General features: G+C 35.0%; 3 protein-coding genes across 3 annotated transcripts; 1 reads left to right on the top strand and 2 right to left on the bottom strand.

Moving 5' to 3' along the window:
* Nucleotides 1-489: 489 nt before the first annotated feature.
* Nucleotides 490-2,751, bottom strand: LOC105170839 (sugar transport protein 8-like). The gene is made up of 4 exons (XM_011091760.3): nt 2,558-2,751; nt 2,160-2,479; nt 1,059-1,688; nt 490-927 (listed from the first exon to the last, which is right to left on the bottom strand). Exons 1-4 carry the CDS (start codon nt 2,682-2,684, stop codon nt 490-492), a joined length of 1,515 nt encoding a protein of 504 aa, XP_011090062.1. The 5' UTR covers nt 2,685-2,751.
* Nucleotides 2,752-7,193: 4,442 nt separating this feature from the next.
* ORP3C (OSBP(oxysterol binding protein)-related protein 3C) lies at nt 7,194-14,082 on the top strand. The gene is made up of 10 exons (XM_011091183.3): nt 7,194-7,539; nt 9,082-9,175; nt 9,700-9,816; nt 9,907-9,979; nt 10,112-10,230; nt 10,444-10,565; nt 10,724-10,900; nt 11,631-11,775; nt 12,329-12,507; nt 13,597-14,082. Exons 1-10 carry the CDS (start codon nt 7,439-7,441, stop codon nt 13,838-13,840), a joined length of 1,371 nt encoding a protein of 456 aa, XP_011089485.1. The 5' UTR covers nt 7,194-7,438; the 3' UTR covers nt 13,841-14,082.
* Nucleotides 14,083-16,762: 2,680 nt separating this feature from the next.
* Nucleotides 16,763-23,096, bottom strand: TRP1 (telomeric repeat binding protein 1). The gene is made up of 10 exons (XM_011091184.3): nt 22,710-23,096; nt 20,726-20,925; nt 19,762-20,620; nt 19,461-19,667; nt 19,274-19,336; nt 19,094-19,173; nt 18,637-18,878; nt 18,179-18,505; nt 17,948-18,011; nt 16,763-17,377 (listed from the first exon to the last, which is right to left on the bottom strand). The coding sequence occupies exons 2-10, from the start codon at nt 20,804-20,806 to the stop codon at nt 17,207-17,209; spliced, it is 2,094 nt and encodes a 697-aa protein (XP_011089486.1). The 5' UTR covers nt 20,807-20,925; nt 22,710-23,096; the 3' UTR covers nt 16,763-17,206.
* Nucleotides 23,097-23,499: the final 403 nt, after the last annotated feature.

Raw genomic sequence — 23,499 nt, forward strand, 5'->3', positions numbered from 1 at the left:
TGGCAAAACTTACGGAGTAAATAGCTTCAAATGTATATATATATATATATATATATATATGTAAGCTTCTCTTACAAAATAACGAAATCTTTAACCAACTAGCTTTATGATCAATAAACTTTCATTGATGCTCATTTAAAGTTAATCTGCTTTACTGATTTTAATTAATGATTCAATTTATTTTCTTACTTATGATTAAATAAATATAATCAAATTTAGAGTATGCATAAACAATATTTAGTGTATTTCGACCTCTAGTACGTATATATACAACATAGATAGATATATAGAGCATAGTGCTGCAGTAATTAGTAAAAAACTTAAAAATAAACGACAAACGTCAATTATCTCGAAGAAGTTATAAGGTAAACAAAACTCAGAAATTTAAAAAAAAAAAAAAGAAAAGTGAAATAGTAAAAATTCTCTATGTCAAGTAGTTAAAAAACTAAAGCTAATTAAGTTTGTATGAGGCAGCTAGCTTGATCTTCCTCAACACTTGGCTTGTTCCTCATCTTCATTTCTGAAGAACCTTCGCCAAAACCAGTGTTTCTTCCAGACTCGTTCATTCATTTCATCAATGGGAACTCCCTTTGTTTCCGGCAGCAAGAACAGAGCAAAGCTGCCCATTACGATGATCCAGGCCGCAAAGAAGAAGAAGATGCCGGATCTCATCTGGCACAGCATCGTTAGGAATGCCTGAGCTATGATGAAGGTGCATATCATGTTGGTGCTGACGGCAAAGAAGAATCCGGCCGGTCGCGTTTCCAAAGGGAATATCTCGCTCGGAATCAACCACCCTAAGGGACCCCATGACCATGCGAACCCCATAACGTATACGCAGATAAGGAACAGCGTCAAGTAGGCGAATGGCATTGGAATAGCATTTGTTGTCTTCAGATGCTTTGCAAGAATCACTCCTACAAAAACCTACGAGAACAACCACATTATAGGTCAATCCGTCTTATGAATCATATAGACTTGATCGTAAAGTTGTTAGGCGTTCGACAAAGTGCTGATATATCATTCAAATGACCAATCAAATATATATACATACATACCTGAGAAATAAGCATTTGAACAGCAGCTTGTATGAGCAACTTCCTTCTTCCAAATTTATCAACCCCAAACACCGCAACCATTGTGGAAGCAACGTTGATGGAGCCAGTGATGACCGCCGACAGCAACGACGCATCTCCTCCCAGACCCATCGTTTGAAACAGCACAGGAGCATAAAACATGATGACATTGATCCCAGTGAACTGCTGGAACACCTGCAGTATAGTCCCACAGAACAGCTGAGGCCAGCTCGATCGCTTCATGATCAGGTTCCTGAAGGGATGCTTAACCTTCTTGGCATTCTCAGTGGCTCTAACTATTTCCTCATACTCTTTCTCCACGTCCTCTACGCCCCTCGTCGTCTTCAGAGCCCTGAGGCCTTCTTCCCTCTTGCCGCGCTCTATAAGGCTGGTGGGAGTCTCGACGATGAGGAGAGACCCCAAGCCGAGGAAAATGGCCGGAAATCCAGCACCGCCGAGGGATATTCTCCAGCCGTAAGGGTGTATGTTGGAGGTGAAGTAGTTCACGACATTTGCGATCAGAATGCCGATTGTGATCAGCATCTGGAAGCAGACGTTAAGACCTCCACGGTACCTTGCCGGAGCGATTTCTGATATGAACAGCGGCACTGCCTGCAGGAATGTGATTATAATTTTTATACAGACCGGGATACTATTACATCTTCTATTCCAAATTAACATATAATTCCAATAAGATTTGAAATTAAATTAAAAATCCAATCCCAATTGTTCAAAGTTTTAATAGGTATGTAATTAACCCTAATTTCTTTTTAAAACAAGTTCTAAATACAAAATATAAAAAAAGAAAAAAAAATTAACTAATTTAATAAAATCAAATCTAACAATATAATTCCTAAATTATTAAATTTCTGATCAATGTAATTAGATTGAAAATTGGACTAATAAAATTATTTATTCGTGAACTTAAATAAGTAGTCAAATTAAGATGAGGTTGTTAACTTAACTGCATGAAACCGACGTCCCTATAATTTTGGATGGAGAAAAATTATTTCTAGCTAAGATGATGGAAATATACGTAGGTACGGACATGCAGTTACAGTTACCGAGGATTATCAACAGTACCTGATTTCCGAATCCGATGCCGGCGCCCAGACAAATCCGTCCGGCGATGAGCATGTAAATATCCACGGCGGCTGCGTTGAGAACAACTCCGACCAAGAAGAAGGCGGCCGCCATCTGCATGGTGCGCTTCCGCCCAAATCGCTTGCAGCAAAAGGAGGCGACCCAGCTGCAGACGACCGCCGACAGGTAGAGAGAGGAGGTGAACAGTTGGAGGAACTGGTTATCGTATTTGCAGTAGTTGTTCTCCTTGGCCCTGTGCTTCTTCTCGTAAACAATCGGGAAGAACTTCAACAAGAAATCATCCATGGACGTCACTCCGCCTGCACCACCCATCAATTAATCAACCACTCAAATCCCAATATTCATGCATGCATAGACGTCGTCGTCAGAGAGAGTACCTGATATGCCAATGTCGTAGCCAAACATGAGGCCGCCGAAGGCCGCGATGAGGGAACAAAGAACGACCTGTCTTGTGAGTTTGGCCGGGAAATCAGTGCCGCCGCCACCACTGCCTGCCACCGCCATGCTCGATGTATATATATGTTGCCTTGATGAGCCTGATTAGGAACGATGGTGAATGTTTGGATTTGGATATTGCTCTCTGTAGGTAATGAATCAACTGCTGGTTATATATATCTATATATATATATGAAGAGATAGAGAGAGAAGAAAGAAAGAGAGAATTGAGTTTGAGTTTGAGTTTGGGTTTGAGTTTGATGAGTAATTATGAGTGAATTATTAATAGTAGGAGTAAGAGTAGCAGTTCAGATAGGATTGGAGTTCTGTTGCATAATTGTTCCGATCCTTATTCGCCTTTTTCTTAATTCCTATTATTAACTACTAATAATTTAACTAAGGGGATAAGATTTTAAGGGATAATTACAGTTTCCTTACTGAAATCTAGTATAATTATATGTAAATCTCATATAATTTAAAAAATTACATTTAATACCCATGAGATTTGCTTTGGTCCAAAAGAGAATGGAAATATTGAATCATGGGTACATCGAGGTTTACACTCTCCTCTCCTGAAATTTGTTGTACGTTTATTCCCTTACAAATATACAAATATTACTTAAAAAATATTGAATGATGAGGTAACATTGAAAATCTATATATATATTTTTTTTGCTGATGCCAGCTTTTTTCATCCAAACTCCAAATAAATGGTTAATTATAAACGTAAAATTTTTTAATGGAGTATAAATATAATTTTATTTTATTTTTATAAAATAATTATAATATAACATTTCTAAAGGGGGCCTAACTATACCTAATCCAAAAAACTATATAAAAAAGATTTATAAAAATAAATATTCATATTTTTTAATTGGTATAAACTTTACTAAATGAATTAATATATATATGATATATTATTTTTCATATCAATCATATATACACCAAAAAAGAATATTTTATTACTTTTTCACATGTAGGTAAATGAAAATTTTACTTTATTAAGCAATTACAATTCTACAGATTAGAAGCAATTTCTTTCGTTTTTTTTTTTTGGCCCCATGTATTGCTTAGTCAATCATGCAATAAATATTCATGATAACGTTATAATTACTTTGGTAAAAGAAATACCATAATCTTTTAGTTGCTAATTTTTTCGTATATATATATGAAAATACATTAAAAAAAATTATAAATACTGATATCTTATTACAAATACTCTCTAAAATGAACTACTATATATCTAACAAATATTATCTAAAATTAACTACCATTTAACAAATACCCTCTACGATAGATTGTCACAGTGAGGTATTTATTATACGATCATTGATTTCAATAAGGTATTTTTAATTACAGCAAATTTTAAAAGAGTGATTTGTAATTTACCCTAAGAAAAATTATGTTTTTACCTGTATATAAAGAGATAATATCCATAATACATATGTTTTCATTATTCTTATATTTTCTTCTTTCATAACACGTTGAATTATAATTTTTGGTCCCTTTTATTTATATTATTTTTCTTTTCACAATATCTAATTATAAATAAATTAACACATACTTAATCTATAATATTATATAAAAAAAATACTATAAACACAAGTGATGATTTTGATACCGTTGCACTAATTTTCTATAATTCCATAAATGGCTTCAACTCATAAGATAATTAATTTATTCAACTCCTAAAATTCTACATTAATTCATAAGTTAGTTTTATTAATTAATTGCTAAGTTATTATTTTAATGGAGTGTGTTGATTTATATATTTTGCACTTATAATATATTTGAAAAATGAAGAATTATTTATACTATTATAAAAGAAAATCCTTTAATTTATTGTACCAATTTTTGAATATCCATATTTATCCTATAATTCATTTCCTCCATAGTATTTTTTTGGTCAAATAATTATTTTAATATTTTTTTAATAATCAAATAATTACATTCTTTTTATCCATGTTTCTCTCTCACATTCTTCAAGTTTTTTTCCCTCACAAACTTCCATATTTTTAAGAAACTTATAATTATAATTTACTTTTTATCTCTCATATTCTCCGTATTTTTTATTCATAAACTTTCATATTTTTAATAAATTCTCAATTATAATTTATTATTTCTTTCTCAATGCACCCCACATTTTTTAATTCCACACAGTTTTAATAATTTTTTCTTCATCTTATACAATGATTTTTTTCCGTGAAATTGCATAAAGCCCCGTTGTATTTTTAAAATTTAGCTAAAATTTCATGTGTTAAAAAAATAGGCAAAAAACTCCTGTATTTTTTCAAAATATCGCATACTCTCCCCTTCCGTTAAGTAAGCCGTAACTGTGTTAATTTTGTATTGAATTGTCTGTTACATCCTTCTTATAACAATCATTGGTCTTCAATTATAAAAAATAAATGATTTAAATTTTAAGTAGTTTAAAATATATATTTATATATATATATATATGTATTTAGATATACTATACAACACTATACATATAATATACATTAAACATAGAGATAATTACACTCTCCTTCCCTGAAAATTGGTGTAATTACATGTAGATTTCCTATGGTTTGAAAAATTACATCTAGCAAGGTTTGCTTTTGTCTAATAAATAAATTCTTTCGTTAGTCAAAATTCACTAAATTTGTTGATAGATATTAATAGAAAATTGAATGAAAATTGATATTTACCATCGATTTGCTTAATACTGATTTATTGTAGGTCAAATAATTTTTTTTTGGACTAAATTACTTTTATAACGGTGAAATATACCTCCTCACATGCATTAATGCATGAAGATGTATGAGGGTAATTTGTTTATAAGAAGATTTATTTGATATATAATAAGTCAGTAACAAGTCAATCAGGGATACATACGATTTTTTTTCAATTTTTTTATTAACATCAACAAATTTGGTGAATTTTATCTAACAGAGGGACTTATTTGTTAAGTGGAAGCAAATCTTAGGGGGCTAAATGTAATTTCTCAAACTACAAGAGGTCTACATGTAATTATACCAAACCTCAAAGGAGGAGAGTGTAATTATCCCTAAAATGTAATATGTGTATATATACATAACTGTGGGCGGCGCCAACCATCGCCCAGATTGTTCTACACGACCTCACATCGCCCCTTTCAGTCACCCACGCAGAAGGGGGCTAGGCAGCAGCCAGATTTGGGGTGACGTCGCTCCTGTAGCTTCGACCTGGGTAATGGTGGTCGCCTAGAGAAGAAGGGAGACCTCTGTCGTCCAGGCGCCGTTGTCGGCCACTACATGCCGACAATGGAGAAGAAGGAAAAAAGTAATATTGTTTTAAAAGTAAAGTAAAAATAATTTATTTTTTAAATGTTAAATATTAAATAATTTTAATATTATTTATAATAAATAATATAATTTTAAAATAATTGATATTAATTTTTTGATACTTAAAAATTTATAAATATTATTTATAAATAAATAAAATATATTTAAATTCATAATAATTTAATTAAGTTGATATTAATTTTTTGATACTTTAATATTTAATAAATATTATTTATAAATAAATAAAATATATTTAAAGTCATAATAATTTAATTGAGTTAATAACATATAATTATTATAAGTGATTTTTATATTGTAAATAAATTTTTAATTTGAAAAGTGAATTTTAGTATAATGAATTGTATTGTGTTTTTTAAATTCAAAATTTTAATTTTTAAAAATTTATAAACTCTTTTAGGTGTTTTATATTAAATTAATATATTTCATAAATAAATATAATTTATTATGATATATTTTGATTCAATAAATAATTTAAATTAATTAAATGTATTTAAATTAAATAATAATATAAATAATTAATTTAAAATATATTTACATGTAAAAGAAAGGAGAAAATGAACATTATACACTTAAAATAATTCAAAAAAAAGGCTGAAAAATGAGGCCCACTTGCACAATAAGAAAGTGTCACACCTCTCCATCAATTTCTAACGGGAGGGGATTTTTTGCTATATTTTATAAAATACAAGATTTTTTACCTATTTTTTATAAAGAGTTTTTAGCTAAAATTTAAAAATATAGGGTAGTATTATACAAATTTACCCCTTTTTCTATATATATTTATGAAAATCGCATGCAACAATAATTAAGTTATTACATGCATATAAAAATAACATACCATGACGGCTAATAATATATATAAAATTTGGCAAATATCTTTTATATGGAATGTGTCAATAATGCAAATAAAGAAATGAGAAGGACTGCTCATTTCCATCTCATTCCTCTTACTAATGAATTAATCTTTAGAGCCCCCAGTCCGTTGGCAGTGGGCTGAATAGAAAGCCCACATTCTGCATCGTTTGCGATCCACGCGCCTAAGCATTGACTTCATCCAACGCTCCGCATCGCGACATCGAAACATGGTATCAACGCTGCGCTGTCGACCGTGCACGTGGGCTCCACACTAAATATCTGGCTTAACTCATCCGGAAAGAAAAATTCGAAGGCACGAACCGCCAACTAGCTCCATTGCAACTCCTTGCTGTATATTTTATGCTTTCCACATTTACCCCCGCCTATTTATCATTATCCCGCTGCTGCCACATGACTTCTGATTTATTAATCAACCTCATCAATCGCAAATCACTTTCACTTCCCTTGGATAGATCGCCTAATTGATCGACTTAGGGTTCCAAATTTGATAGCTGATACTCTGCTGTTCTTGATTTTGGGTAGTTCAGGACGTTGGATTTGTGATCCTCTATATTTGGATTCATATTCCAATTTTTGTTCGATTTGTGTAAGTTGATTTGAATTCTGTTTTCGGGGGAGAAGATGGGAAGTCCGGACACGAATCAAAAGAAAGGGGGGTTCTTCGCGGCCATGACGTCGGGCTTGTCGATGTTCAGCAACGCCATGCATAGATCTGTCAACGGGTATGTAAATATAACTGCTATTCAAGTTTTTGACTGCAAAAGTCAGGTATTTTTCTGATTGGTAATTGCCGATTTGAAATTTGTAACTTTCGTAAGTGGGAGTTGTATTTGTCAGTTTGTTCTGGGACTGCGTTATGTCTATTTGTTCTGTTTTTAATGATGTGAGCTCGAATTTGAAAATTTGCTGCTGTAATATCAGAGAGTCGAAGTTCGTGATGTTAGTTGATTGATTTGATTGATAGAGTGTTCTGCGAAAGTTGGGGTTTTTAGCTATCTCAAAGTGTTTTTGCATACAAATCTATGAAGGAAAATGTGGAATTTTGGCCATCTCTAAGGACTAATGGATATTTAACTGTATATGCATAAGAGTGTAGGATGTACCAATAAAAGCTTTCCACATTTTACATAATCATTTATTTATGATAATGAATAATCAGCACTTGATTTCTTCCTTTGTCAAAAATATGAGGGATGTAGAAGGAGGGTTTCCCATGTACATATATTCAGGCAATTGAGAATTTATTGTCATTTGTTCCTTAAGTGAAATCAATGTCTAATGGTGGGAATTGATGGTTATCCATTTATCAATACTCAGTACCATATGAGATGAGGTCATCTGTTTTGGCTGGATGAAGCGTGACATGGGAACATAATATTGTATGTGTTAGTTATTCTTTTTTTGCATAGAAACCTCGTACTCATAAATAAAAACATTAGAAGTTGATTATTTTGGTAAAATCAGAAGTCATTTAATTGAGTTGATTACCTTAAAATGTTAGGTAAATCATAAGATAATAAATTTGGAAAAGGGCCAGATTAGTAGTACTTTTTTTTTTCTTTAAATCATGTGTAGGTAAGCATAAACAAAAAACAACATTTAGTATGTTACCTGTAAAATTTGAAAGCCAAGGTAGGTTGTGCGCTTTTCTACTATTTAATGGAAGATTGGATATTCAGTTGACACTTGACTCACATGGAGAAGAAAGATTCAAATGCCAGATTTTGTTACCCTAGCTGTTTATGAGTGGCTATGTTCATTCCAAATGTAGAGAAGTTATGATGACACCATAAAATTCCAACTCATGGCTTTGCAGTATAGAGGCTTATAATGCAAATTATAGAATCTTTGTCCTAGTTCTAGGGGTAGATTTTGAATCCTGCTTTGACTCTTATGCATTTGCGTTTTGGGGACGTATACAGTTTCCAGTTAAAAATCTTAACAAGATAATCAAATTATGTGTCCAAGTTTCCTTATTAGTCATGTTCACTAATGTTTGCTTGTGATGTAAATGATTATGACTACCGACTACACAATCAAAGATCAGAATTATTTTCTTATCACACAGCAAGTTTCTTGATGGCTGTCTTTTCTTGAAAAAATTTGGTAAATTTTAATTTGTACTAATAAACTACATGCTGATGCTATTCTATTTATCAGGTTCACTTAGACTGTTTAGTTTTCGGTTGTTAAATGAATTTTTCTCTTGATGTCACAAGTTAACCCATGTTTTGAAAAGTATGTACTTTTTACACTGTTTTTAGATTGCTTGGCTATGAAGGGGTGGAAGTTATAAATCCTGAAGGAGGGAAAGAAGATGCCGAAGAGGAAGCACAGAGAGGGAGATGGAAGCAGGAGGTGGGTTGTCTTTGTGATTTTATGCTCTTCCTGAATGGGGATTTTAATGCTATTTCCCCAAAATTCATGCTTTCCCAAGTAGGTGAAGGAATTAAGTTAAAACAATTTTCATTATGCACCATGAAAAGGATTTTTGATGTTTTTTATGAGGTTAACTTTATGATTATGTTTTTGAGGGCTGATTCAGCATCTGTAGAAAATAGGTAAGTTAATTTAATTGTTCTTTGGAAGTAGCATTATGAATTAAAGAGTTTTAGACATTTCTGCTGCAGACTTGTTTTACTGGTAACTGAGTTTTATCCCAAAAGTATGTGGAAAATTTTGGAAAAATTCACGGTAATTGTAAGTGGCATGGCAAAATTCCTCCTGTTGGGTTGAGTTAATTCACATGATTACGTTCTTTTATTAATTTTCATTTTTTATGCATATTTGATGAGTCCTTTAAATAGTATGCCTAAATGATTGTTTCTCTTATATTTTAATGCATGTTGTGTGTACTGATAGCTCTTTTTCTCACTTAAAAGGAACGAGATAGTTACTGGAAGATGATGCAAAAATATATTGGTTCTGATGTAACATCAATGGTTACTCTCCCTGTCCTCATATTTGAACCAATGACAATGCTTCAGAAAATGGCAGAGGTTTGTGCAGTTTACTTGCCTGCTCTTGCTGCAACTGTCGTATTATGAACTTCACCTCAACTGATGCTATTTATCCTATTAATATGGCAGTTAATGGAATACTCATACCTCTTAGATCAAGCAGATAAATGTGAAGATCCCTACATGCGGATGGTGTATGCTTGTAAGTATTTATTGCTGTAAAAATGATAGGAACTCAGTATTTTGCTGACTCGGAATTCTTGTGTTATCAACTAATCAACTTGTGGGAAAATTTATGATCACAATGATACATTATTTCTTCTATTTGATGCAGCATCATGGGCGGTATCAGTTTATTTTGCTTACCAACGTACTTGGAAGCCTTTCAATCCAATTCTTGGTGAGACTTATGAAATGGTTAACCATGGTGGGATTACATTCATCTCAGAGCAGGTGAGTAGCTGTGTGTATTAACTTTATGGTTGACAACCACTTTAACCATTTCATTGATGTCTTGAATTTCTTCGCTTGAATTTTCAGTAGCTAGAACGAACCTGGGGTGTTAACTGAATTTTCTCATTTATTGTAATTAAAATCTGTGGACATATAGCTAGTTGCTTCTGGATGCCTTACATTTATCAACTTGTATTTTTCTCTAACTTGTAGGTCAGCCATCATCCTCCAATGAGTGCTGGTCATGCTGAAAATGAGCATTTCACTTATGACGTGACATCTAAGTTGAGAACTAAATTTTTAGGCAACTCCCTTGATGTCTATCCTGTTGGAAGGTAAGTTTTATATCTTGTTTTATCACCTCTTATGATACTGATCTGACGTACCGTGTGTAGCTGGTGTGAATACATGAGTGTTGATCTTTTTATTTCTTGCTGTTGCAATTCATGTAATTGATCTTGAGTTTTTGGGAAAATTTATTGTACCTGTGCAGAACACGGGTCACTCTTAAAAGAGATGGCGTTGTCCTGGATTTGGTTCCTCCTCCTACCAAAGTTAACAATTTAATTTTCGGGCGAACCTGGGTGGATTCACCAGGAGAAATGATCATGACAAATATGACTACAGGGGACAAAGTTGTTCTCTATTTTCAGCCTTGTGGTTGGTTTGGGTATGTCACTTGTTTTCATTTATGTTTCCTTTTATCTGGCCAAATTAACTGTGTTATTATGTAATGCAGCCTTATAATTCTGTAATCGGTTGCTCAACAATTACTCATACGGTGAATTAAAATGTTTGATTCCATAGACCCTCTTCCTTCTTTATTATGAGTTTTCTGATTCTTGAATTTGATGATAGACTTGCCTGTTTGATTGGATTATTGTCAATTGCTATCATGTGAAAGAAAATTCAGTATGTATAATAGCTGTCATCCTTTTTTCTTTTTATTGGCTTCTTTCTCCTGGATGGATTCTTGTAACAGTACCAGACAGAAATTTTCATAAATGCATGCAGCGGTGATTGCTGTGAATTCGCAGTAAAATATAAAATATAGCCAAACAGTGGAGTTAATTCTTTAGATGATGAACTGCCTGGAGAAGCGTATGTCTAAAATTAGGATGTTTCCAAGGAGAATATGTAACATACGGTTAGTGTTTTAAAAATCTATTCGGATGGCTCCACCAAATGATTCCCTTACTTCCAGAAATATCTTGTTCCTAATCAATTCCAATATTCATATAGACTCCAATTTCAACTGAGTCAAGTAGTACCTTCTTGATTATAGATGAGGCTTTTTATATTAACATCTACTGTTATCTCTTCTATCTATATATTGGTCAATTATGCTTGAGAAAATGATTGCAACTGTTTCTGATGTGCATAAGATTATTTGGATGCAGTGCTAATAGATATGAGGTAGATGGATATGTGTATAATGCTAATGAGGAACCTAAAATATTGATGACGGGGAAATGGAGTGAAACCATGAGTTATCAACCATGTGATTTGGAAGGGGAACCTCTTCCTGGCACAGAACTGAAAGAGGTGAAATTTCTGATATTATCTCATCCTTTTCGGTCTATTAAGGATATTGCATTTTGGAATGATGACATTTCTGTTATTTTGTGTAACTCTATAAAATCATGCCTAATTCTGAGAATCTGAGATGTTGAAATATTCTCTTTAAGGGCTGAGATAAAAGGTTTGATGTATTCCTGGGATTTTCTTCATGTTATGTATCTTTTATATTCTAAGACATAACGAGGCAAACCTTGCTGGCTGAGAATTTATATTGCTGGAACATCTAGTATTGCATAGTTATCTGCTGGTTTTCCCATCAGGTCAATTATAAATTCTCAAGTTATGTTCAGCTTAATTCTTTTGTTAGCACCAACATGATCTTGTTTTCAATTGCCTTTTCTTGGATGTGATTCATTTGTATATCCTGGCCTGGCAAAGTTTCCGACAGTTTGCAGTGGGTTTTAATACCTTTTGTTTAATGTAGAGAGAGTGCGGATGAGGTTGTTGTACCATTTTAGTTAACTAGTTCTTAATTCTGGACTAATTGGTAGATAACAAACAAGAAATCTTTATGCAGGTTTGGCGTGTTGCAACGGCTCCGCCAAATGACAAATTTCAGTTCACCTACTTTGCACATAAATTAAACAGCTTTGACACTGCTCCCCAAAAGTTGTTGCCATCAGATTCTCGTTTACGTCCTGATAGATGGGCACTTGAGAAAGGTGACCTCTCCAAGGCTGGTGCTGCAAAGAGCAGGTCTCTCTCTCTCTCTCTCTCTCTCTCTCTCTCTCTATCCTATCTATCTGTGTGTGCACGCGGGTGTGAGCACTGTGTAAGTGTACATGCATCTGCTTCTGTCTGTCTGCATGTGCTTTCATGTATATACGCTTATCTCTTTTCTTAGCTCTATATGCACATGGACATGTTGACCAACGCTTGTACATTACTGTGAGAAGAATAAGCTATTGTAGTTCTGTAGTGGGAATGAGTTGTGTTTATCTTTGGACATTAAAATCGTAGTTGACTGTGTTCTTGTGGATTTAGATTTTTGTCTTAGGTTTCTGATTTTCCCTTTACTAATTTTAGTTAGTTGAGTTGCTAAATTAACAAACTGGGCGCCCTTTCATTTTTGGATAACCCTCTTATCCAAGTAAATGTTCTATAAACACAAATATGTCTTATTCATCCACTGAATGGAAATTTTGTATTTTTTTTCCTTGACATTGAGACAAACCATATTGTCATGCTACAAAGCTTAAATGTAAAATCAGTGGGGTTAAGTTGCAATGCAATTCTTATTTTCACTTACAGTTCTTTTAACTGTTTTCATTAAAAGCTTGCAAGCTGATTCGATTTTGCAAGATAGCTGCATTTATTCTTTTTGTTTGGTCTGATCTTCTAAAGAAGATAATGCATACGCCATACTTTTATCTTTATAGGATAAGAAAATGTGACAATGGATTACGGGTTAATGGGAATACAGGCATATGGTACAGTATCAAAGAGAAAGATGCTTTGAGTCTTGAGCATCTCTTTCCGAACGATCATTTTCAGATGCGATGAAAATCTTGGTTACCTATGGTTGTACAGAAGTCCTGAAAATGTCAGGGAAAACATGATTGTGTGATATTTGGTGTAAAAGGTTTCCAATTTAGTGAAGTTCTGCATGCATTTTTTAGTTAAATGGAAATTTGCTGCTGATGCATATGATCGATCTCTTCCTAGTGCTGTTTTAGCTAATTTCTTATGATTGAAAATAGAAGTATTAGAAAGCAGAATCATTTTTAAATTTTGTTTGTTCAGTACGCCTGACATGCATGTGCTCTCTATGTTGCATTATTCTAGTTTGGAGGAGAGACAGAGAGCTGAAAAGAGAAACAGAGAAGCAAAAGGTGATCAGTTCAACCCAAAATGGTTTGACCAAACCGATGAAGTTGTACCTACCCCATGGGGCGACTTGGAACTTTATCGTTACAATGGAAAGTACACGGAGCATCGGAATAGCATTGACACTTCAGATGCTGTCGACACGGGTGATGTCCAGTCAATAGAATTTTGTCCATGGCAGTATGCTAATTTGTCCGAATGAGGTATTACTTTTATACATGTTGCAAGTTGTTTCTTACTGTTGCTGGACAACATTTTGGGGTGATGTAGAATTATTAGCTGTTTGTGGGCATGTGTACGTTGTAATCCAATTTCGTGATCTTATCTATATCCATATTACTGTAGATTGAAGATGAGTGAATATTTTTAGTAATGGCCAGTGCCCAGTAGTTTTAGCCTGGCGTTGAACTATGAAAAGTTTATAAAGTGTGAAATTGCTTTCAATTTTTTCTCCCTTCCCTCCTCCCTTCCCGTGTCTCTCTTTCTTCTCCTTCAATTCCATTGATTTTTGCCGTGTTTGTGGTGCTTGCATCAAAGTGTGCTAGACCGACCATTTGGTGGATGATGTTAGTATACTTCATTTAGGAAGATTTCGTACTTGTAATATTGACCATTTTATCATCTATTATATACTAGGGGCGTTCAATGTTCTACTTGGTTAATGTGTTTCTTCATTTTGATTATTATTATTGTTTTTTTTAATGCAAAGGCTGCGAAAGCAGTGTAAGTGGTCATGCATTTCACTTTTCTGGATCGATTGTTGTTATGGTAGCCAAATATTGAGACTGGTTAATAACTCCATATACATAAATTTGCCGGGGACCATTTTTGTATAAAATAAACAATTGACATCTCCCCATTAAGGAGTGATTGGTATGTTGAAATGGAGTGGGGGTAAAATGTGCGCTCCCAAGTCCATTTCTATTTACGTGATTAGTGTGGAATAGGACCCATGGGAATTCTTATTCTCTAAGTAAGGGATTAGTCAATTCCTCCCCCAATGTTGGGAATCATTTTTCTTCTTCTCGATGAATTATCGCGCTCCATTGAACAGGTTCACAAATCTTCGGCCTATGGGTTTTTCTTCTTTCCTTTTTTTTTTTTTCTTTTTTTGGATTGAATGGTTTCTTGTCAAATCAAAATATTTTATTTTTATAGCAAAGCAAAATAGTGTATGTGATCATTGAATCAATAAATTAGTTCTGAAGTAAATAAACGAATACTTTTTTATATTGGCAATAACATATGAGATGTTCTATAAAATGCTTATAATCTCCTATAATCAAATTTTGAAAATGGTACTATTATATAATCAAATTCAACATATTCAATAAAAAATAAATAAGCAATTTTTTCATAAAGATTACCAAAAAAAAAATTGTCCTAAAAGTATTTAATTCCATTGTTAATTATCGATCATGAGAATAAAATTAATTTAAAAATGATAACACCATTATCTTCTAGTGATTTGTGCATACTAATTATAAGAATACTGTTCCTACTTAATTTTATTTCTAAATACCAGTCATCCCTTTTAGAAAGTAAACATTTTTTCCTCCGTTAATCGCATGTATTTCAAAACAAGCCAAAGCGTATTTTCTACGAGTTCCTGGATGTAGTCCGTGGAGACTGAAGAGTATGCTGGAGACGAGACTGATAATTATTGTATGAGTTAATGTGTATACTCAAGTCAGTAAAACCAATAAATTTTAATATTACCACTAATTATATATATATATATATTAGTAACAAGAATTTTTACTTTGATGTAATAATGAATCTAAACTTATTTATGTGTCTTGCAACTTGAATAAAGAGTTACTAAATAATATAATCAACAATTAATTTAAAATTCAAATATTTTTTTCTAATTCATTTCACACTCTTTTCTTCATTCTCTCTATGAGAACCGCATAATGAATTGAATAACCTAAAAAGTTATTTTATATAATAAATGAAATGGACTACGTAACTATCAAAAGAAACAAGTTGGTTGATGTTGATATAACACACTTTATGGAAAAAAGGACAAAAATGTCCCTTTTTGTGGTGCAAAATATCAAAAATACTGCAAGATTCGTGCAAATAGAGTAGGGTCAGATCGCATTATCCGACCCGCTTCTCCAATCCGTCATTCGGACCCGGCTGACGTGCGCGTTGCCTCACAATATGATCTCTGATAGTGGAAGCCTTAAGATGGAGCCACGTGGACTATTTATTAAAGTACATTTAGGCCTATAAATACCCTCATTCTAGAGCATTTATGGTAAAACACATTTAATGCTTTCTACTTAATGTTTGAGGTCACCTATTTTTTTTTTTTGAATTCGAACTGACTCGAGCATCGAAGGGTCTTAGCCGTGGTTAATCCCAGCTAGCCTAACGTATTTCTTTCTTCCTATAGACCACTTTGATATTTGAGACCAATATCGCGAGCTCGAAATCTCATATTGAGGAGTTCGCACATTTAACCCGAATCATTGGTTGAAATTGTAAATGCATAGATCCAAAATTAAAAAAAAAAAAAAAACATAAACATAAAAGCAAGAGGGGTTTTAATGGCAATAGACTCTCTCTTTCTTGGGCGCTAGGGCTTGGATTCGCCTTTACAAGAATCCATTCATCTTCCCTGAAAATTGGGTAAGGGAAATTTGATAAGCATTGGGAGGAGGTTTATTGACGAAATTGTGGGGTTTCCTTGAATATTGTAGAGGATGCTATCAAATTGAGGAATGTTGTTGCACTTGCAGCATTAATTGCAGTGAAAAAACAAATGCTTAAGCATGAGCGTTAAGGATGAAAAATTAAAATCACCACTTTCTACTTTAATCAAGAGCGTTCCAAGTTTCATCACACCAATTTCTACTGGTGTTTCATTAAAAGTTGCTAATCCTTAGCATTACAAATCAAGTGTAAGAAAAACATCTCTAATATGTGAGGGTTCATCTCAAACCCCCCATCTACCCACAAACATTTTGACTATAAAAAAGTACCAATCTCGACATCTCCTAAGATGTGAAGATCTTCGTCTCCTTTGCCTGCGTTTTCAAACTGATACATATCATCATTAACTCCTTTCCGACCAGAGAGCTCAAAGATCAAATCGACTCCAGGATGAACGGAATGAAGAATCAATAAATGTCAAAATTTCCTTCCTCTTTATACAAATGTGTAAACATTCTCGTTACAAAACATCAGTATTGTGCAAGAATGGAATGAATCTAGCATAACTACTAAGCTGGTTACAGTTGAACTCACAACAACAAACGAACTGTCCCAACACAATGAATCGAACCAATCTCCAGAAGAGAAACCTTCACATTAAGAAAATGCCGGTTTCCCAGCACAAAGAATTCTGTTAGCAAAACTTTTATTCTGTCACCCATATACAAGTGCTATCCTCCCATATCGTATTCAGAGCTATAAATATTACATCAACTAATTTACCTTTTCCTTTTTTTTACATACCAGTATATTTTTAATCACAGCAAATAGTTAAATAGAGTAACACCCCACCTAAACATGTCGCCACACTTATCTTCCGCAACTAATGCTAGAACCAAGCTCTTCAGAGAAGAAGGCTAGTATCTGGCTGGGACTTGAGCTGCTGTTTGGCTTGCTGCTGAGACCAGTAAGCATGGGCAGTCAAGACCCTGTCCAGGAGTTCCTGGGGAACGGGCTCCCCCCGTCTTTGCTGAGGGGATATTCTAGCTGTATGGACCAACGTTTTCCACTTATCCTGGAAAATAAAACTCGATTTCATAAACCGTTACATCAAGGAAACAAATCATAAAATGTGAAGGTACAATTTTTCTTTCTATGTTTACCATGGGTTAATTGCGTTTTAGTCCTGTTTTCTTCAGGGGCAACGCGTCATTGCGTGAGAGGTCATGTTGCCCTTTTTTCTTCAGTGGATTTTTTTTACTTATTAGTGTTTTTACTCCGTGTTGGGAGTCGTGTTGCCCCTTTTTTTAGTGGGGCTTTTTGTCTATTAGTCTTTTCACATGGAGGTGTGTTGCATTTAACCCTATTTTCCATGATAAGGCACTGAAAGCGGCTTCAACAAACATCAGCTATAGTTAACTACATGAAGCCATAGCATGGAGGTGAGAGGTGAGAGAAGGCAAGCATAAGCTGATTAAGGAAATAATGTTTTGACTTGAATGTATTTAATAGGAGATGATACATTGTAAACAAGAAAACCGTCTAATACAAGATACCGTGAGATGCCAAGTAGTAGGAAACATAGCGGTGGAAAGATGGGAAGCATGTTGTGTAAATACATGAACAAGGAAAATAGTTCAGTTACCTTCAAGTCCACATAAGTTCTATGTTTTGCACTATCAAAAGCTCTCAGCTTAACGTCGCGCCATCTGCAGCATTAAGAGTGTGTTGGTTACAAGATGAACAAAAAACAGACAAGGCAAACAAAGCAATACTGCTAAAAGCATATAAGTCACAACCCATTCAGCACTTTCAGCCACCAACCACACATTCAACTTCTTCTAATAAATTAATTTTGAGGTTTCACCAGATATACCTTCCCGTTCCAAGCTTCTCAACAGCCTGAACTAGAGCTTCCACTTCAGCAACAGTGAAAGGTCTACGGATTCGGCGTTGCGCAGACTCAGATCGCTTAGATTTCCGTAATGGAACTACAGCTAACGCGTCTTGTTTCGTCGAAGGTACAGGGACCAGTGCTTTTGATTCTGAAGTCGTTCTTTGTAGTGACATACCAGGAGGGGAAGGAGCCGAATCATGATCACTTTCTATGAAATTGTTAAAACTCGTTCCAGGAAGGTCTGGGGGAGTATCTAGATTCCTCTGCTGGCCACCGTTTTGAGTAATACTAGGAGTCGGTGGATACCTGGTGGCCAACCAAGGTAAACTATCAGCATGGAACAAATTTCTATCAATGTGGAAAGTGAAGCAACTATGATGAGCTATAGCTACTAAACCATGAAATTACACTAGAAAGTAGAGAAATTTAAGGAATACCTCGCCAGTGGTTGTGGACTGTCACACAGCAGTTGACCTCGACGATCTTCAGGATATAGTCGTATTGGGGCAGGAGTAGGGCTGGGCTCAAGAGTAAACCCCAAGGTATCCATCTTGTTATCTTGAGAAATTCCAGTCTGCAATAATGTTTTGTTATCATCTCTAATCTTCTTACCCTGAAGAAGTACTCCAACACGTAGCCCCCCACCAAGTACTGCATTTACTGCTTCCAAGACGGTTCTCTGCACAGTGTTAAAGCCACTAACAATGTGATATAGTGCTTAAACAAGAGAATGTAACCCATTGTCTCTAAAGCTAGAAAGACAAATTGAGGTTGGCTAGAGAGAAAGGAAAAGGACAATTTTTTTTTTTATGAAATCCGGGAAAGAGATAGAAATTGCAAGTGCGGTCTTGGATATATAAATAAGTAGAGAAAGATATATAATGAATGAAATACCTTCAGAGAACCAACAGTTGCATTTTCCGGAATCTCAATGTATAACTCTGGAACCCTAAAAGACTTGATCTTAAGCTTCACTGAGTAAGGAAAAGCATCTCACCATGAGTAACTATTTGAATATCGGGCACTGTACAAGCCATAAAAGAATAAAAATCATCCCATGAAAAGCTCCCATACCTTGAGAATTCCTGGTATGGAAGGACGCATTTCCTCCTGCTGCAGGAGTTGGATTCGGGATTGCTGCATTTGTGTCAAATTCGTCAAATGTAGTGTTGGTCCATATCCAAGACCCAGAGTCCGTATCATGATGTGTGTGACATTATGCGTGCATGAGTGTTCAAGGGGAGGTGGGATGAAGAGTTACCTCCTGGCAGCGTCGGCCCAGGACCAAGTCCACCTCCATTGGTGCCGTTCGCAGGCACCGTACATATTCCATCACTGCTAACGCCTTCTTCAGAATTAGAAACTGAGCTACAATCATAGAGCTTCCTCTTTTTGAAAGGATAATCCCTCATAGACCTTTGACGCTTGATATTGTTCTTCCTGTTAAGATAATCGCATCTTTCTGTATCTGCAGACATGATAGCTCAAAAATTAATGTGCCATTAAAATTGTATGACTATGTTCTGGCCACCATGTAAATTCAACTATTAATAGCAACTCACCGGCATTATAGCGTTCATCATCCTTCACATTTGGAGTTATTTTACAGTGCTTGGATGCTAGCAACTTCCTAAATCTACGATCTCCAACACGTGGCTGTGGCTTAAAGGCCTTATTTCTAGTGCCAGGTTCGTTGCACTCAGAAGAGTTTTCGTCATCATCTCTATTAACTAACTTTACATTATCCTGATTCCCAGGAAACGAACCACAAGGAGTGTTGTCCCTGCAAAATGGAAACTTTAAACTATCAACTGGACTAACTAATACGGAGGGTTTTCTGTCCCAAGCCTCCGAATGCCCTGAGCTGCACAGAGAAGCCTTATTACTTATTGAGAAATTCCTAGTACTTGCAGAATCCATTTTTATTGGTTTTCTACTCTCATCCTCTGATCCACAATTAGCAGGTACTCTAAAACCAGAGGACTCAACATCTACTGAAGGAGTAAAAATTCCAAGGCGGAGCTTGCAATCATCATTAACCAATTGTTCTGCAGGACCAACCTTCTCCGAGCAATCAGAAGTTGTTATTCCGGAGGCAGGCCTTGAGATAACATCATTTTGAGTGCATACAAGTTCATCTGGACGAAAGTTTGGTTTGGGAGCTTCTGAGACAAGTTCGGTAAATAGAAAGTTCCTTTCATAGCAATTCTGATCACAAGATTTTTCTTCTAATGGCTTATTTTCGTCCTTCTCTTCCTTCCCTACGGAATCCTCTAGAGCTGCAGGCTGCTCCTTTCTACAAGATGCATGCGCAGATGCTGGAGATTCACCATCCAACAGTAACTTCCCAGCTACAGTTGCCAATAAGTCAAATGCACACATTTGCTGGTCATCAGCTTTTCTCTTAAATACACATCTCCTCTAAGACAAGTAAACAAAATAAACAATTAGAGCAGGTTCTTACATAGCAACAGGCCAGAAAAGGAAATTCGACAGTGATGGAATTCCGACATAGACTATGATTACCCGGACTGATCTGGCGGCTCGGGGTGTAGGAGGCACCTGATAGCCATTAAATCCATAGTCTAATCTCTTCTGCAGTGCCATGTCTTAGAACCATGCCCAAGAAAGTTCATCAAGCACACAATACTAGATTTCTTGATCTTGTTTACAACAGAACCCCGAGGCAAGTAAAATCAGCAGACTCCTACAGACATACGATGGACCTGCCAACCAACACACATTAGCAACACAAAGAAGTTAAGGAATTTTGGGTAATTCAACTTGGAAAACTTCTACAGGGGAGACATTGTAAAATCAAAATAATGCAATCCATTGTACATAAGACCAATATCTATCTGTGATGCTTAGTGCCCATCAACAGAAGTAACAGGATATATACAAATTACACCCTCTAGTGGTAAAAAGGCCAATACAAAGTGGTTTGCATAATCAGACACAAGAAGTACTTCACATAAAGATGGTTATTAACAGCAGTCTGTTTTATAAGTCTGAGTATATAACAGAACCATCAGAGCATAAATCTAGATTTCCCTACCATAACAAAAAGGACAACCATGAAAATGGGAGCACCACATAAGACTTACTTTGTCATAAGAATCTTTCGGGAACGTGGGGAAAAGGCAGTGGCTTGTTTACCTAAACACCATATCCTTTTGTATGCATCAATACTAAGAGCAACAAAGAAAAACAAACACTGAATGCAGGAGTTAACGCCAAATAAGTTTTTCAACAACGGACGATCATCACCAGGAAAGGAGAGATGTTGCTACTTAATACATTAGCAGTCCAGAATCTACTTAGAAAAGCCAGAAATCCTTTATAGCAAAGCCAACAGTAGAAACTGTTTTAACTATTTTCCCTGCAAACCTAACAGAGTCCCTACAAAACCATCTGACAAGAAAAATGGTTGCGGCACAAGATCCCCATGCAAACTACCTACCTTTCTTAGAAACCAATAAATCGAAGACATCACACATGCAGTCTTGAAACACAAAGAGTTCTACCAGATCAGTGAGTTGCAGATAAACCTAAAGATCCATTGGGACCTCTAATAAAATAAACCAAAACAGAGTCAAGGAAAATTGGGTAGCATCACAAGATCAAACAATTCAAGTGGTGCAAACAAAAATATTCAATCCTCAAAAGTAGACAGAACTAGATAAAATGAAAGAAGAACATCATTCTTCTTTGCTAAATCAAATAAGTGACAGAACGGATTTCCTTCTGCCCACACACAATCATTTACTCTTCTCCTCTACAGGCAAATAAAGACATCATGAAGAGAGGACAACAAAATTTTCAGGAAAAAAAGAAAAAGAAGAAGAAGAAGAAGAAGAGGAAGAAAGAAAGAATCATTGAGAAGGAATAGAAAAGAATCAGAAAAAGAAAACCCCCTCTCACAATAGAACTTCAACTGCATTTGTAACAACACACACTACTATTTCATGCATCACTGAATTTTCAAAAGAATTGCAGTTGCATGCAAATGATCTAAAATCAAAGGAACACAGATAAAAGAAAAAACGACATGGATATCTCTTGCCCAGTGGATCAAAACCATCTAAAAAGTTTCAGAATCAAGAACCCAAAATTCTTTCTGAAAACCATGAGGAAAGATACTTTGCATGGCTAAATCCCAGATCAAACACAAAACATCAAAATGCCCGAAAATTTTGAAAAAAGAAGCATGTGATGAAAATCAAATAGAAAAAGTATACTTGGAAGAAAGAAAGAAAGAAAGAAAGATGAAGAAAATTAGGCCTGTTTGGTTGCCTAAAAGGATAAACTCAAAGAAAACAAGAACAAGGATTTTCAATTGACAAAACACCCTCCTTCATACAAAGAGAAGCCAACTCTCACAATATCAGAGATTCTCCCTTTAGTTTTGCTTCCATGATCTTGCTTCAACAAAAAGAAAATTGTGAACCAAAGACTCCAACTTTACCCAAACTATGAACAGAGTGACCTCAGAATTTGATCATCTCACCTTTAAACAAGCAATTTTCATTCCATGCCACCATCAATTCCCTCCAAATTCCACATCATTTCCTTGAGAAAAGCAAAATCCCTCCAGAAATCAACCACAGCTACACTGACAACAATGCAAGATCAGATTTTTTTTTCCCCTCTGAAAGAACAAATCTTGAATCTTCCACAACCCAAAATCCTCAAAACCATTTTACACTCTGAAGAACCAAATCTAAAAAACCCAATTAAAAAGGGGGGAAAAAGAAAAAGAAAAGAACCCTCAAATTCCCATAATTTGCTGGTGTTATTATCCCTTTTTTTTGTTTTTTTAATTTCTCTGGTGTGGAAAAGATAGCCAAAACCAAAACAAAAACCCTGTGAAAACCACCCCCTCCACACCATGGCTTAAACCCCAACTCTTATATGATTGACCCCTGTTACCGGACCTATCGGTAGATGCCTCAGTCCCAACCTGCTATACAAGGTCACCGCCTGAAGACCTGTTCTTTTGTGGGCCACAGCCGACGAGGATTCCGCCACGTGGAAGTGAGATGAGTATCCTGTGGTCTTTCCTCGTTTACACATCGAGAAAAACGTTGGGTCACCAAGCCACGGAATTTTCTTTCATTTTTTGGTGTTATTGTTATTAATTAATTCACTGTCCCTCATTTTTCCTTTCTCTCCCAATTAAATATATATATATATATATATTTTGTGAGGTACGATTTTCTTTGAAAAGATATTTCAAAATTCTTTAATTTTAAAAATTATTACCAAAGAAATCCGAGATATAAGGTGGTTTGTATAAA

The sequence above is a fragment of the Sesamum indicum genome, linkage group LG9, assembly GCF_026168435.1.
Source record: "Sesamum indicum cultivar Baizhima isolate 11 linkage group LG9, ASM2616843v1, whole genome shotgun sequence".
Taxonomy (NCBI): Eukaryota; Viridiplantae; Streptophyta; class Magnoliopsida; order Lamiales; family Pedaliaceae; genus Sesamum; species Sesamum indicum.